The sequence below is a fragment of the Plecotus auritus genome (genome assembly GCF_963455305.1).
Source record: "Plecotus auritus genome assembly, chromosome: 5".
In the NCBI taxonomy this organism is placed as follows: Eukaryota; Metazoa; Chordata; class Mammalia; order Chiroptera; family Vespertilionidae; genus Plecotus; species Plecotus auritus.
In genome coordinates, this window is record NC_137776.1 from 50471023 (window position 1) to 50486374 (window position 15352).

The 15352-nt window shown below is 36.8% G+C and overlaps 1 protein-coding gene across 8 annotated transcripts in view; it reads right to left on the reverse strand.

Moving 5' to 3' along the window:
- Nucleotides 1-891: 891 nt before the first annotated feature.
- Nucleotides 892-15352, reverse strand: part of BBS5 (Bardet-Biedl syndrome 5) — a 34358-nt gene continuing 19897 nt past the window's right edge. For 4 of the 8 annotated variants that reach the window (XM_080669210.1, XM_080669209.1, XM_080669212.1 and 1 more), the window contains exons 7-12: nucleotides 12403-12498; nucleotides 8469-8531; nucleotides 6834-6968; nucleotides 2702-2785; nucleotides 1775-1798; nucleotides 892-1623 (exon numbers count right to left, since the gene is read on the reverse strand). In XM_080669210.1, the coding sequence (XP_080525336.1) occupies nucleotides 1522-1623; nucleotides 1775-1798; nucleotides 2702-2785; nucleotides 6834-6968; nucleotides 8469-8531; nucleotides 12403-12498 (504 nt within the window). In that variant the 3' untranslated portion in view covers nucleotides 892-1521. The remainder of the gene's footprint in view (nucleotides 1624-1774; nucleotides 1799-2701; nucleotides 2786-6833; nucleotides 6969-8468; nucleotides 8532-12402; nucleotides 12499-15352) is intronic. The other 4 variants (XM_080669216.1, XM_080669215.1, XM_080669214.1 and 1 more) reach the window with 3 other exon arrangements.

Below are 15352 nucleotides of genomic sequence, written 5' to 3' on the forward strand. Positions count from 1 at the left end.
TGCTCAAAAGAACATAAGCTCCATGAAGACAGGGAATTTTTTTTTTGGGGGGGGGTCTGTGTGTTGTTTTTTTCAGTGCTATTGTTCCAGGGCCTTGTGGGTGCTCCAAAAATATTTGTTGAATGAATGAATGCCTTCAGATCAGAGAATTACGTATTTTTAAACTTCAAGATCTCTATCCATGAGTAAAGGTTTTTTCTCTTATTTACATCATAGTGAAGTCAGTGGTACTGTCAGCTGCTAAAACAACAGCTGAAAGAAGAGCTCATTGACTTTTTCCATTTATAGATGCCACTAAGGTTTTAACACACTAGGAAAAACTAACAGCTGCTCCCTTATTTAAACAATAAATGACTCATTTCTCTCTACATGTACCACCTAACATTTGAAAAGATTGCGTCAGATACAAACACCATGATATGATATTTGAGATTATTCCTTACTAGCTGATAATTTTATAGTCACTTTTGCTTGAAAAACTATTTAATCAATATTCCTGGTAGCATTTGGTGACCTTATAAATTTTTCCAACAACCATTTTTCCCCTTAATATAGGTTATCATATAACCCCACCCCATAAAATATAGAAATCCTTTCCTATTTAAATAAAGTATTTTATAGCTTTTATTCATTGTTTTTATTAGACGCAAGTCAGCTCTTAGTTGAACCTTATCTTAAATGTTTTTACACGCTTATTCTGTTCCCTCTAGAGAAAGAGGGTTTCTTTGGCTAACTTCAATGATTTGTCAAAGGTTCCTTATGACATTTCTTTATACAAAGCAGTGGCCAAAAGCACTGAGGCCAGAGATGTCACCACATCTTACCTAACCAAGAAATCAGAAAGCTGATTTTTGAAAACTTCAAAGAAATTTCAATTAATACAAACAAGGATGAAGTCAATAAATGAACTATTTATTTATAAATTATTTAAAATTACTTACAAAATAAAGTGTATCCTTGCCAAAACTATAATGAATTTATAAAATTGCTCAAAACTTTACATGGGGGTTGATATATTCCAGAGTTAGCTATAATTTTTATAGAAATGATCACTTAAAAATGACAAGTTTAAGAATTGTAATTTATATTAGAGTTGGCTTACATTGGAGCTGTATAATATATTTAAAGCAGATTTTTGTAGTTAACAGTTGTAATTTGATTACTTCATAAGAATAGTCTTATTCTTTTAAATAATACTTTCAAAACATTAAGTGGTGCTGCATAAAGTTTTTATTAAACCCAATGTGATACATTCATTTAATATCCACAGACTAATAGTTTACAAGTATTAGGAACAAAATAGACATATTTACAAACCAGATACATTTTGATTACAGTTTCAAATATAATTTTTTAAAAAACTGATAGTAAAAGCCTAAATGAAATTTTCTTCAAACGTTAAAAAAACTCTTTCTTAAAAGCTTTTTCTGTAAATGTAAAAACTATTCCATGCCTTATAGAAGACAACTAGTATCTTTAATCTTGAGATATCTTTAAATAAAAATCCAGCTCAACTCAAGATCAACTCATTACTTCCCAAAGTCCCTGTAGGGTGAATCCATCCTTCAATTTCTCTATTGCAAGCCCCAGTTCTTCTGAAAATACAGGTTCACGATCTTGTTGCTTTTTGGGAGATAAGAGGATGAGATGGGAATAGAGAAGGTAGGCATGGAAGAGGAAAAAAACAAAAAATAGGTTTCACATAAGTTTGTGAATACTAAATGTTGGAAATAGAAAGTATTTTTTTCATATGCTATAGTTAAAATATCCTTACCTTATTGCCATCAGCAAAATAAGCCTATAAGATAAAGAAAATTATATTTTACATATGTGACATAATATTATAATAGGTCAGTGAGCTAAGGAACAGATAATTAATTTACAGAAAAATTCTGTGACAATATATTTTATATTCTGTTACTATGTGTCTAATAATTTTCTTAATTATCTTTACAATGCTGGTAGCAGAATTTGCTTTTTCTGTCCGTCATTATTAAGATCTTCAAGAATTGTGCTTTAAGCTCTAAAAATTGTGCTTTGTTTTCATGTGTAATTAGCATTGTTAAAAGATAAAAAGTATGACTTAGAGGGTAATGAAATATCATCCCTACTTTTTGTTTACAAGAAGATGCTGGCAAAACAAAACAAAGCAATCAGTCAGCAAATTCATAGAGTTTAAGATAACAGTAGAAGTTTATAATTAAATATTTTATACTAATTTCACATTTTTGTTTAGAAATATATGTTCTCAGAGAGGTATTCTGGTCAGATTCTTAGACCACAATATAAAGTAAGCATTATTATTATTTTGACTATTAATTAGATAATACAAATTTAGAAACAGGAAAGTTTATTTAAGATAAAATACCTATAAATTGAAGGTAATACCTATAAATAGAAAGTACAGATATTAAATTAATTTAATTAACTATATTTAGCATTTTTTATTAGTATGGAAAACTTTTCACATATCTGAAATCTGAATAATTGTGTTCTCAAACTATTTCCCAGTTTGGTAATTAAAAAATATTTTCACACACACACAAAATCCCTAACTTAAAAAAAAATATTACACTATAACTCATGTTTAAAATACTCTCAAAGGTCTCAAGTTCAATGGTATTTACATACTTAATCTATAATTTAATAAAACGTGACTCAGAATCACAAGAAATTGAGTAACCTTCTTTGTGATGCTCACCACAAAAGCGTCTGGGTGATCATCAGAGTCTATTTCTACATCATCTTGAATTTGTTCAACTGTCAGAGCTTCAAGAGGCTGTGGCTGAAAATCAGATGTTAAAATGCATTAAAGAGACAATGTTAATTAACAAATAATTTTAGTAAAATTTGCTGAGAATTATAAATTTGTAAAAGGATAACACAATTGTAAACTATTCAAGTCTTATAAAATTCCTTGTATAACATATTCCATTAAAACTAACTTGGCTAATAAAAAATCAGCCAGTTAAACCTAAGCTTTCAAATCTGAAATTGATATCATCAAAAGAATTAAAATGACAAATTTACACATCCTCAATATGATATTCTAAAAGAAATCTTACAGATATAATTCTAAAATAATACTTACAGGTATTCTAAAAGAAAAAACTCTCATTGAACTTTATCTGATTTTCTTTCATACAGTTAAACAAAACAAAGTTTTCCCCCAAATAATCATTTAAGTAGAACCTGTGAAAAGTAAAAGAACTAAGCTTTGTAGGGAGGGAGTATTCTAAAAGGTAAAACATAATATAATACTCATACTTATGAACTTGCTTTTCAAATACTTGAGTATCCTTGGTATATCAGGTACTATACTAGTGCTACCAAGGGTTTAAAGTCCCTGACCTTAACCAAGAAAGGTTTGTAATCTAGTGGGAGGTGGGGCAAAGGATAAAACATAATTACAAATAACTAAATATTAGGTTGAACCATCTGAAATTGCCATTTTTATTAGCTGAAAATGGTAAAATGTTACTAATATCATTGGTTTAACATACGAAAGTAGCTGTAACAAAAGCAATATCTATTATAATCAAAGAGTTTGGAGAAAGCACAACTTCTGAATTGTGAATTCCAGAAATTTTCATAACGTAAAGGTCTTGATCTAGGGCTTTTAGGATGAGGATGATATTCATAGGGAGGATTAGGGGAAAGGGTATTTCTGACAGAGGGGGTCAGCATCAGCAAAGGTGAAAAATCACAGGATGTGGCTGGAGAATGAATAACCCAGTATGGTCACAATATAAGAGTTCCATGAGACAGAAAGAACTAAGTAGGGCTCTAGTATTGAACAACACTAGGGAGCATCATTCGCGCTAAAGTTCATGTGAACAATGTTCTCTAGAGTTGAACAGTGTGCATGTACAACCAGATGCTGTGGCTGTGCAGATAAGGTGAGAAAGGTAGACTGAAGTCTACTGAAATTCTTTAATATCAGCTCAAAAAATGTGGACTTTATTGATAGGTAATTGGTGGGGGAGGGCTGAGGGTAGAAGGGTATTGCTTGACAAGAGAGTGAACTGATTTCATATTCTGAGGTTAGCCTCAGTATTTCAAGTATGTTCAGAGCTGTGTGACTGTTACAAGTAATTTAACCTATCTAAGGTCTCCTTAACTGTGGATGAAGATGATAATACACTTCACAGTATTGCTGAAAAGATTAAATGAGATGATGCATATAAAGTTTTTAGAGCAGTGAATGGCAAATATGTGTTCAACAACTATGAATATTCACTAAGAATCTGTTATGTACCAGTTGAGACTGCTGGAGATATAATGGTTAAAGAAAACAGATAAAAATCTTGACTTCATGGAGTTTATTTATAGCAGAAGAGACTGATTAGTGTTACCAAAAATAAAGCAAGTAAGCAGAATGAGGGACAAAAATGTGATGGGAGTTGCCATTTTATTTATTTATTTGTTTGCTTATTTGTTTATTTATTTAATGTTAATCCTCACCCAAGGATATTTTTCCCATTGATTTTCAGGGAGAGTGGAAGAAAGAGGGAAAGACAGAGAGAAACATCGATGTGTGAGAAACACATCAATTGGTTGCCCCCTGCATGAGCCTTGATCAGGGCCCAGGCCGGGGAGGACTCTGCAACCAAGGTATGTGCCCTTGACCGGAATCGAATCTGAGACCTTTGATCCACTGAGCCAAACTGGCTAGGGTGGAGTTGCCATTTTAGATGGATAGTCAGGGAAGACCTCCCTGGAGAGGTGGCTGTTGGAGGAGGGATTTATATGCTGTGACAGAGTGAGCTATTATGGTAGGCTATTATATGTACTGGGGCCAAAGAAGGGGGAAAGAGAGAAATAATGGGTAGAACTAACAAGCCAAGTGTCTCCCAGGTGCCAAGCATTTTATAGATATGATCAATAACATTTTTATCAATAACTTTAAAAAGTATATATATTTTTATTGATTTCAGTGAGGAAGGGAGAGGGAGAGAGAGAGAAACATTAATGATGAGAGAATCATTTATCTGCTGCCTCATGCTGGCCCCATACTAGGGATTGAATTGAACTGTGACCTCCTGGTTCACAGGTTGATAGATACTCAACCACTGAGCCATGCCTGCCGGGCTATCAATAACTTCTTTTGTTGTTTAGGCTATCAATAACTTTTAAAGAGAGGTTATCTTCATTTTATTTTTTTAATTAAAAATTTTATTTGTTTGCTTTTTGTTAATCTTCACCCAAAGATTAATTAATTAATTAATTTTCCATTAATTTTTTTTAGAGAGAGTGGAAGGGAGAGGAAGAGACAGAGAGAAACATTGATGTGAGAGAGACACATCGACTGTTGCCTCCTGCCATGTGCCCCACCTGGGGCCAGGGATTGAGCTTGCAACTGAGGTATGTGCCCTTGACTGGAATAGAACCCAGGACCCTTCAGTCCACAAGCCAATGTTCTTCCCTCTGAGCCAAACTGGCCAGGGCATTATCTTCATTTTATAATGAGAAAACTGAAACTCAGATTTGCCTAGGATAAAAAATAAATAGTGAAGTTAGGATTGAAGTTGGGTTTGTATGGAAAGGAGGAGATAGGAACAGGGAAGAGACTGGTATAATTGACTGAATGTGTAAAGTAAGATAATGGGAAAAATCCCTGGCTGAGTAGCTTAGCTGGTTAGAGTGTTGTCCCGATATGCCAAGGTTGTGAGTTTGATCCCCTGTCAGAGCACAGATAAGAATCAACCAATGAATGTATAAATGAGTGGAACAACTCAACGTTTCTCTCTCTCTCTAAAATAAATAAACAAATAAATAAATAAATAAAGGGGGGGAACTCTGTGGTTTTGAGTACAGCCAACTTTGACAATGCTAAAAATAAATAAGTAGTAAATAAATAGATAAATCGGCAGGATGCTGTTTTTGAGAAAAACGCTGCCATTTTAGGTATGCCAAATTTGAGATACTCAACCAAGTCTTAGTGTATTTTACTGACTTGGAAAATTATTTACCTAATTAAATTACTAAAATAAAATTATAAATGAGAAATTAATATAGATAATATATGTGATATGTGATATGGCTCAACATGCTGAGTACCGGTAGGGACTCTGATGAAAGAGTGAATAACAAGGACTCCAGCAATAGAGTATACAGTGAGGGCCCCATAAAACAGACAGCAAGGGAACCTGTGATGGAGTGGTCAGTGAGGGTACCAGTGAGAGAGCCTCTAGCAAGGGTACTGATAGAACACACAGAGAGGGCGTCTCTAATGCAGTGGCTGGTGAGTACACAGTGATAAATCAGATGACAAGGGTCCTAGCTGGAGAGCTGAAAGTAAAGCCAAAAGAGAACTGATGTACCGGGAGAGTCGAACTGGTGAGAAACCAGGTATCATGGGGAGACAAAGAGCAAACATGTGGGGATAATATTAAAAATATTTCATAACTGGTCTTGCACAGGAACTGAGGAATAGGGGTGGACACAGGCCATATTGGTGGAGCAAACTCCTGCAGTTGCTATGCTGTAGGGCCGTGGAGGAAGAAAATGGTGTCTGTAAGGTTTGCCTGTGCGAATGAGAGGCTGAAGTAGAATAAAAACAAAGCTTATAGAGTGAGAGTTTCTATTCTGTCTACATCAAGGAGCCTTGCATATGGAGACTTCTCTGGATATGCTGCTCACCGAGAAGGGCAGGAATTAATGATGAAGCAGCCCGTGAGAAGACAGGTGGTGAGCACAGAGCAGAGTCTGTCTAGTTGTCCTTTTAAACATAGTTTAAAATTAAATTGTACATAATGTATTTATATCTGAATTTTATAGATTGTGTGAAAACAATTCAGCAAACACTGTACTTCACACAGTGAGGAAATTACCTTTTCTTCCATCTCATAATCTACTCCAAATATAGGACTGGCAGAATAGACTTTGTGAAGTGAATTGATTTCCTTAACTGATGCTTGTAGTTTTTCAACAGGATCTATTTTAAAGCCAAGAACATATCCTCCACTCTACAAGGAAAAATAATGAAAAAACAAGAAACAAGCCAGAGAAATGGTATTTAAGGATATACATATGAGTTTTAGCTCTAATTGTCCTTATTTCAGAGCATAATACGTAAGCTAATTTTTTAAAATAAAAATTTTATTATTAAAAACTTCAAACATAAATAAAAATAGAAAGAGTACAGTAAGCGTCCATGAAGCAATCATCCAGTTTACATCCAGTTTACTCTTCCATCTGTAACTGTACCCTCCCCCAGACTTCCTCCCCTCACACACTCAGGATTATTTTAAAGCCTATCCATATATCACATCATTTCATCTGTAAATATCAAACCTGATATTTCAAGTTTAAAAATATACTGTAGATTGTGATGGCCAAGGGAACTAAGTTTTTATTCTGCAGACCTTGAAAAGGAATACATTATATATTAAAAGAGGTAAGGGGATGACCTACCTGAGGCTATCACCTTGAAAAATGAAAAATTTAGTAGTTGGCCTGGCCAGCGTGGCTCAGTGGTTGAGCGTCAACCTATGAACCAAGAGGTCACAGTTCGATTCCTGGTCAGGGCACATGCCCGGGTTGCGGGCTCGATCCCCAGTGTGGGGTGTGCAGGAGGCAGCCAATCAATGATTCTCTCTCATCCTTGATGTTTCTATCTCTTTCTCCCTCTCTGAAATCAATAAAAAATATCGTTAAAAAATTTTACTAGCTGTATGGTGCTAGGAAACTTTTATTCTTTCTAAGCTTCAATTTTCTAACCATAAAATGGTTAACAGGTTGTTGTACTAAATAAAATAATGTATATATGACATTTTGTACCATTCCTAGAACACAGTAAGCACTCAATAAATGGCAGCTTCGAATCAACAGGCCACGGGAAAGGAGTAGACATTCATATTTAAACTTAGAAATGAGAAGAGGAGTGATTTTACAAATAATAAATTTTTATTTAAATGTATTTCTTAAAAAATCTGGTATAATGGGGCATAGCAATTTATAATTAGACACAATATAATCTTGTGAGAAAATAAGTCTCAAATGTGTGTGTATATCTGTATATATCCGTGTTTCTCAAACACAGTCTTGTGAATCAATCAGATCTGAATTGAAACCTAGCCCTACCATTTACTAGTGAGAACATGGGCAAGGTTCCTAAATTCTCTAGGCCCCAGTTTCCTTGACTGTAAAATGGGGAAAGAATAGTAACTGTATCATAGAGTTGTGTAAAGATTGAGGTAATGCACGAAAAGTACAGTGACTTGACTCTGTCATTAAACATGATAATCATAATGAAAGTAATGAGTATGCTTGTCCAACAAAGACACATAACCAGGATTCTTCCTATGGGGACAATTACTGCGTGACTTCAAACTCTTCATATAACTTCATGTTAGAGCTAAAATTCTTCTTGGATGTAAACTGGTTACAGTATAAATAAAACTAAAAGTAGACTCACATAGTTTAAAAAATCTATTGAAGATTAATAAAAATATTAAGTATCTTACCTGCTGAGAGCTTTCTATGACAAGAGCTAACCCAAATTTTGAATCTCTAATCTTTATTGAACGCTAGATGTAAAATGAAAAAGAAAAAAAATGCTGTTTTTATTATCTGATGGTAGTGAATTTTTAGCATATTTTTTCAACTTTCATACAATAAACCACTTTTCATAGTCTACATAAAAGAATTCTTCTTTCCTTCATTATACTCCCACAGAGATCTAGTAAAATGAAAACTTTCACATTTGAAATAAGTGGTAAACTTATAAGGCAATATAAGGATGACATCTCTGAAATATGTACAAATTTCTCTAACTTCCTTAGAAGTCAGAGAATCTTTCTGGATATTTTGAACCAAAGGCTAGCAAACTTTTAGTTATGCAGAGCCAGAGTCTTCTGTGGCTCCTAAGGCTGGTTTAGTTTTTAAAAGTCACATGTGCCTTCTGTTTCTTACATTGTAGATGGCTAACTTCTTAAAGAATCTCCATTAAAAAAAAAAAAAAAGAAACCCTAACCGGTTTGGCTCAGTGGATAGAGCACTGGCCTGCGGACTGAAGGGTCCCGGGTTCGATTCCGGTCAGGGGCATGTACCTTGGTTGTGGGCACATCCCCAGTGGGAGGTGTGCAGGAGGCAGCTGATTGATGTTTCTCTCTCATCGATGTTTCTAACTCTCTATCCCTCTCCCTTCCTCTCTGTAAAAATCAATAAAAATATGTTTAAAAAAAATAAAATAACATTAAAAAAAAAAAAAGAAGAAGAAAGAAGAAGAATCTCCATTCCATTTGCTAAAAGAAAAAAACAAGTTAAGTGCATTCGTCGCTGGGCATCTAGGAAGGCTGGGATAGGTCGAATGTATCTAACACCAACAGGTAAGCGGAACATGAAGATGAAGCTTGCCTAGCAGATGATGAGCAGTGACATCAGTGGCCTAGGACAGTGGTTGGCAAACTGAGGCTCGCGAGCCACATGCGGCTCTTTGGCCCCTTGAGTGTGGCTCTTCCACAAAATACCACATGCGGGAGCGCACGTACAGTGCGATTGAAACTTCGCGGCCCATGCGCATAAGTCGGTTTTCAGCTCTCAAAAGAAATTTCAATCGCTGTACTATTGATATTTGGCTCTGTTGACTAATGAGTTTGCTGACCACTGGCCTAGGAGAAGGGAAGAGGGGAAAGCACCATGGCAGGCAGGACCTGTGGAAAGTGACACAAAAGGTACTTGGGTGGGGTTAGAGAGGAAATATGGGGGATCTACCATTATGACCAGCAGACCAACAGACAGAGAAGGGTAGTCTGTGGTGGGTGATGGCATATTATACTTCCAGACAGACATTTGAGGTTGAAAAAGAGAGAGAGAAGAAAGAAGAAAGAGAGGAAGAGGGAGCAAGAGGGAAATGCTTGGAGAGGGAAGAGGAGGAGGGGGGTGAGATAGGAGATTAGAGGGGGAAGGGAGACTGATTAAATGGTAATTGTTATGAAAACCTGGCCTTCTATCTAGACTACTTCACACCCCACCAGTTGTGCACACAGTCCTGGTTTAGAACCACTGGCACCTGCATTGTCAGTACGTAAACTAACCAGGAACTGGGGCTGACAGGCCGGTAAGATGGAAACTGGCAAGGATATATATAGGAATGGGGTCAGGGCAATGGCTGAGGTGTTAAATGAGCTGAAGTTAGACTATGACTGTCTTAGTGACAGACTGTGATGATATCAGATTGCAAGCTGTTTGGGCCTGGCTGAATTCATCCAGAAGCCATACTGGCAACTGTATTCTTAAAGAACAAGAAGTACCCTACTTGAAGAGCAGAAAGCACAGGTTACTAGTATTTACTACTCATCAATTATTCAGCATAATAGAATTTAGGTTAGGCAAGGCAAAACACATGTAAATACAATATAAAACAGCAATGAACACCAGAAGCACCAATTTATCAAATACCTATGTGGACTCTGTCACATCTTCCCAGCCATGATTATAAATTCTTGTATTTCGTTAGATGGCCAGAAATAATTTTCTTTCTATCAGCATCTATGATTTTCTGTTTAATGTGTTGCTTTTCACCACCTGACAGAAAGCTCCTTGATGGCAGGAACTGTGATGTTCTGGTTCATGACTTTTCTTTTTTTAAAAAAATATATTTTATTGATTTTTTTTTTTTTACAGAGAGGGAGGGAGAGGGGTAGAGAGTTAGAAACATCGATGAGCGAGAAACATCTATCAGCTGCCTCCTGCACACCCCCTACTGGGGATGTGCCCGCAACCAAGGTACATGCCCTTGACCAGAACCAAACCTGGGACCCTTGAGTCCGCAGGCCGACGCTCTATCCACTGAGCCAAACCGGTCAGGGCGATTTTTCTGATTGTATCTCTAGCATCTAGCACACAGCAGCTTCTCAATATCAGGCAAATGAATGATTAGATATTTTAAAGTAACTCAGAAATCAAACAATTTAGCAAAAGATAGGCTTGGGAATATTTTCCAAAGAATCATCCTTCTCATAGGCCACGAAGTCTCTTAAAAATGACATTTTCCAAATATACATACATTGTATCTAATCCATAAATATTTATTAATGAAATTGCTTAGTCTTAAGACTACTCTTACACTACATTAAAGGCAATTATCATAGAATAATTTCACAAGATTTTCATTAAGTATTTTTATGTTCCATCTAATTTGAACTAGATTGTATGTAAAATGAAATTCTTCAGTTTATTGTTTATTATTTGTTTCACCCTATCACATACTTATCATAGCAGCAAAAGCAGAGTAAAAAGAACTACTTTTATATTTTCCCAAAACAAATTGGTCTTAGATGTAGTTACTTCTTATTCTGGATTTTAACAGCTTCAACTTAAGCTAAAACCATTATCATTAAAAACCATATTGATTCCTTTCACCAAAGCTGTATCAGAATACAATGTAAACAGTTCATTCACAGAATGAATGATTTTATTCTGTCTTTAAAAGGGTTTGAACAGCACTCTCCCTCCAGGGAGCACTCCCATGCCCTTCCCTCTTCCCTCTCCTTCCCCAACAGGCACGAATCCCCTAACCTCTAAGGGATCCCTGAGACTTGCAACCAGGGGAGCAATGGGCAGTGGCAGCTTGTCCTGGGCTAACCCCCTGAACCTGTCTCCATGGCTCCCTTTTCTCTGACTTCTCAGTGAGACAAAGCAGCCCAGTCTAGCCTCTCTTGCTACTTCTTTTATACCCTTCCTAGTTTCACTGTCCTAAGTGTGTTTTTGCTTCGGTCAATACATTCTTGCTTGCTTTTCTTAAAAAAAAAAAAAAAAAGGGGGGGGGGGAGGTTTGAGCAGAGCTCTGGCCGGGTGGAGTGTCGTCCTGTATACCAAAAGGTTGCAGGTTTAATCCTCAGTCAGAGTGTATACGGGAGGCAACTGATTGATGTTTCTCTCCCAATTGATGTTTTTCTCTCTCCCTCTCTCTGTCCCTTCCTCTCTCTAAATATATCTTTGGGTGAGGACTTTTAAACAATATCCTTTTTGTTTGAGCAAAAAGTAGCAAGAAAGCCAAAATGAAGTGTATGGATTGGTATGCTGAACCCATGCCAAGGAACAACCATATACCTGCATCACAGAAAGGTTATGGAAAACTTTGGTAGCCAAAACCCTTTGAACGGAATCTAAAAAACACACATCTTAATGTGTATGAAAACTAAGTTTTAGAATCCAGTATATTTCTTAATAGCAAGTTGTAATGGTGCTGTTTCCCTTGAATATAAGTACAATTGGGTCTTTTCTATGTTGAAATAGTAAATTATCAACATTTTAAAAGTATGCTCTCAGCTAAACTGCTGCTACTTAAAAAGGCAGAAAGATAACTCTTCTAATCCCCAAAGTCCTCTTAACTGTTGAACAAAAATTGATTATTCTGCATTAAAATGAGGTCATCAAAATGCATCATGCACTTACAATTTGCAGATATGGTATACTGACGTTAAAACTGTCATTCATATTTGCATGCCACACAATTCTCACATTGGTAATAAAAAAGGTTCCTAAATTTCCCTATAAAGGAGAGTAATGAGAGATACATCAATGATAATTTGTTTGAATACTTATTCTTTATTTTCTAAACACCAGAATAATTCTAATGATCAGAGTAACAGCAAATATCAGAACTGAGTACAATTAGATTACTGAGAGCATGGCTCTGGAGTTAGATAATCATTATACCATCAGTACTTACCAGTTGTGTGACCCAGGGGCAAATATCTTCTTGGTGCATTGTATGAAATGTAAAATGAATATCTGATTAAATATCCCATGTAAATAAAGCCCATAGCACAGTGTCTGGCACACAGTAAGCATTGTCAAGTGTTAGATCTTATTAAGACTATTATTCAAAACCTGGGATCAGTCAAGGCAAGGGAGTTGTGGTACAAAAAGAGAAAAAACACAGGTGCTAACCCTCATTAGTCCACAAGAGCTATACTGTGGCTCTTTCACACTAACTACAGATCAAACTATAGTTACAGGGCCCCTCAACATCTTTCAAAATTATCCCAATATGATAGATAAGTACCCTAAAAAACCTGCAAGACCTAATAACATGGCACCAAAATTACCTGCCTCTATCATTTTCGTCCTCCTCCCCACCACATACACTGGAAGAATTTTCCTTATTTTATACTTTGAGGTTGCACATAAAACATTAACTAACAAACCCAAAACTTAAAAAGCCTTCTCCTGGAATGACCAAGTTTGAAACAGCAAAAAAGATCACCTATTTCCCAATTATAATGAAATTAATAAGAATATATATAAGTACATATATTCCCCCTCCACTCTTATCTTGCAAAAAATTATCATGCAAAAAATTATCATACAAAAAATTTTAGTCACCATTATTCCCAGCGCAAGTCCCATTAAGTAATACTAAATCTAACTTTACAAGGACTAATTCTTTAAAAAAAAAATATATATATATATATATTTTTAAAATAAATCTTTATTCAGATTATTACAATTGTTTCTCCTTTTTCCCCCCATAACTCCCCTCCACCCAGTTCCCACCCTACCTTCTGCCCTTACCTCCCCCCCACTGTCCTCATCCATAGGTGTATGATTTTTGTCCAGTCTCTTCATGAACCCCCCATACCCCTTTCCCCCTGAGAATTATCAGTCCACTCCCTTTCTATGCCCCTGATTCTATTATATTCACCAGATTATTCTGTTCCTCAGGTTTTTAATTCATTTGATTTTTAGGTTCACTTGTTGATAGATATGTATTTGTTGTTCATAATTTTTATCTTTACTTTTTTCTTCTTCCTCTTCTTTAAGAATACCTTTCAGCATTTCATATAATACTGGTTTGGTGGTGAAGAACTCCTTTAGCTTTTTCTTATCTGTGAAGCTCTTTATCTGCCCTTCAATTCTGAATGATAGCTTTGCTGGGTAGAGTAATCTTGGTTGTAGGTTCTTGCTATTCATCACATTGAAAATTTCTTGCCACTCCCGTCTGGCCTGCATAGTTTCTGTTGAGAAATCAGCTGACAGTCGTATGGGTGCTCCCTTGTAGGTAACTAACTGTTTTTCTCTTGCTGCTTTTAATATTCTCTCTTTGTCTTTTGCTCTTGGCATTTTAATTATGATGTGTCTTGGTGTGGTCCTCTTTGGATTCCTTTTGTTTGGGGTTCTGTGCGCTTCTTGGACTTGTAAGTCTATTTCTTTCACCAGGTGGGGGAAGTTTTCAGTCATTATTTCTTCAAATAGGTTTTCAGTATCTTGCTCTCTCTCTTCTTCTGGCACCCCCATAATTCTGATGTTGGTATGCTTGAAGTTGTCCCAGAGTCTTCTTACACCATCTTCAACTTTTTGGATTTTATTTTTTTTTTTTTTGCTTTTTGCTTTTTCGGTTGAGTGTTTTTTGCTTCTTTGTATTTCAATTCTTTGACGTGATTTTTGTGTTCCTCTAGTCTGTTTTTGGGTCTCTGTATAATATTTTTTATTTCAGTCAGTGTATGTTTAATTTCTAGTTGGTCCTTTTTCATATCTTCGAGGGTCTTGTTATATTTATCGGCCTTTTCTAGGATATTCTTGAAAAGCCTTATAACCGTGGTTTTGAATTCTATATCCAGTCGTTTGTTTTCCTCCATTTCTTTCATTTGTGATCTGATTCTTTGACGCCGCATTTTCACTGCTTCCCTGAGTTGGTACAGTAGAATTGTGTGCTAGGTTTCCAATATGGCCCAGTGGGTCTGCCTCCCCAGTTAACCTGACGTGGACACTCTTGGTGCACCCCTTTGTGGACTGTGTGTACAGCCTTGTTGTAATTAAGTCTTTATTGTTGTTGGTATCACTGGGAAGAATTGACTTCCAGGCCAGATGGCTGTAAGGATCAGCTGTGTCTATGCTAGGAGAAGTTCAGTGCTGGAGACAGCCTTATAGGATTAGGCTTGCCAAATTGCAATAGCCTCTGTGCTCAGCTTGGATGGGGTGGAGTCTCAGTCTTGGCTTCCCCTCAGCCTTGCCCTTGTGCGCACATGCGCGCCTTCAGACCTCTGCCTTCCCCGGCTCCCGAGTCTCCGCCCGAGAGTCCAGGCTCCTCCCACAAGAGCGTGGGTCCCCAGGGGCTCGCCTGGAACTGGGGTTCAGTGCAGTCAGAACTGGGGCTCAGTGCAGTCAGGAGCCTCTGACTCCCTTCCACTAGGGAAAGCCTGTGGCAACCTCCGCAGCCTTTGTGCGCACTGGCACACGCGCGCGCCTTCAGACCTCTGTCTTCCCCGGCTCCCGAGTCTCCGCCCAAGAGTCCAGACTCCCCCCGTAAGAGCGTGGGTCCCCAGGGTTTCGCCCGGAACTGGGGTTCAGTGCAGTCAGAACTGGGGTTCAGTGCGGTCGGGGGCTTCCTTCCCCCTTCCGC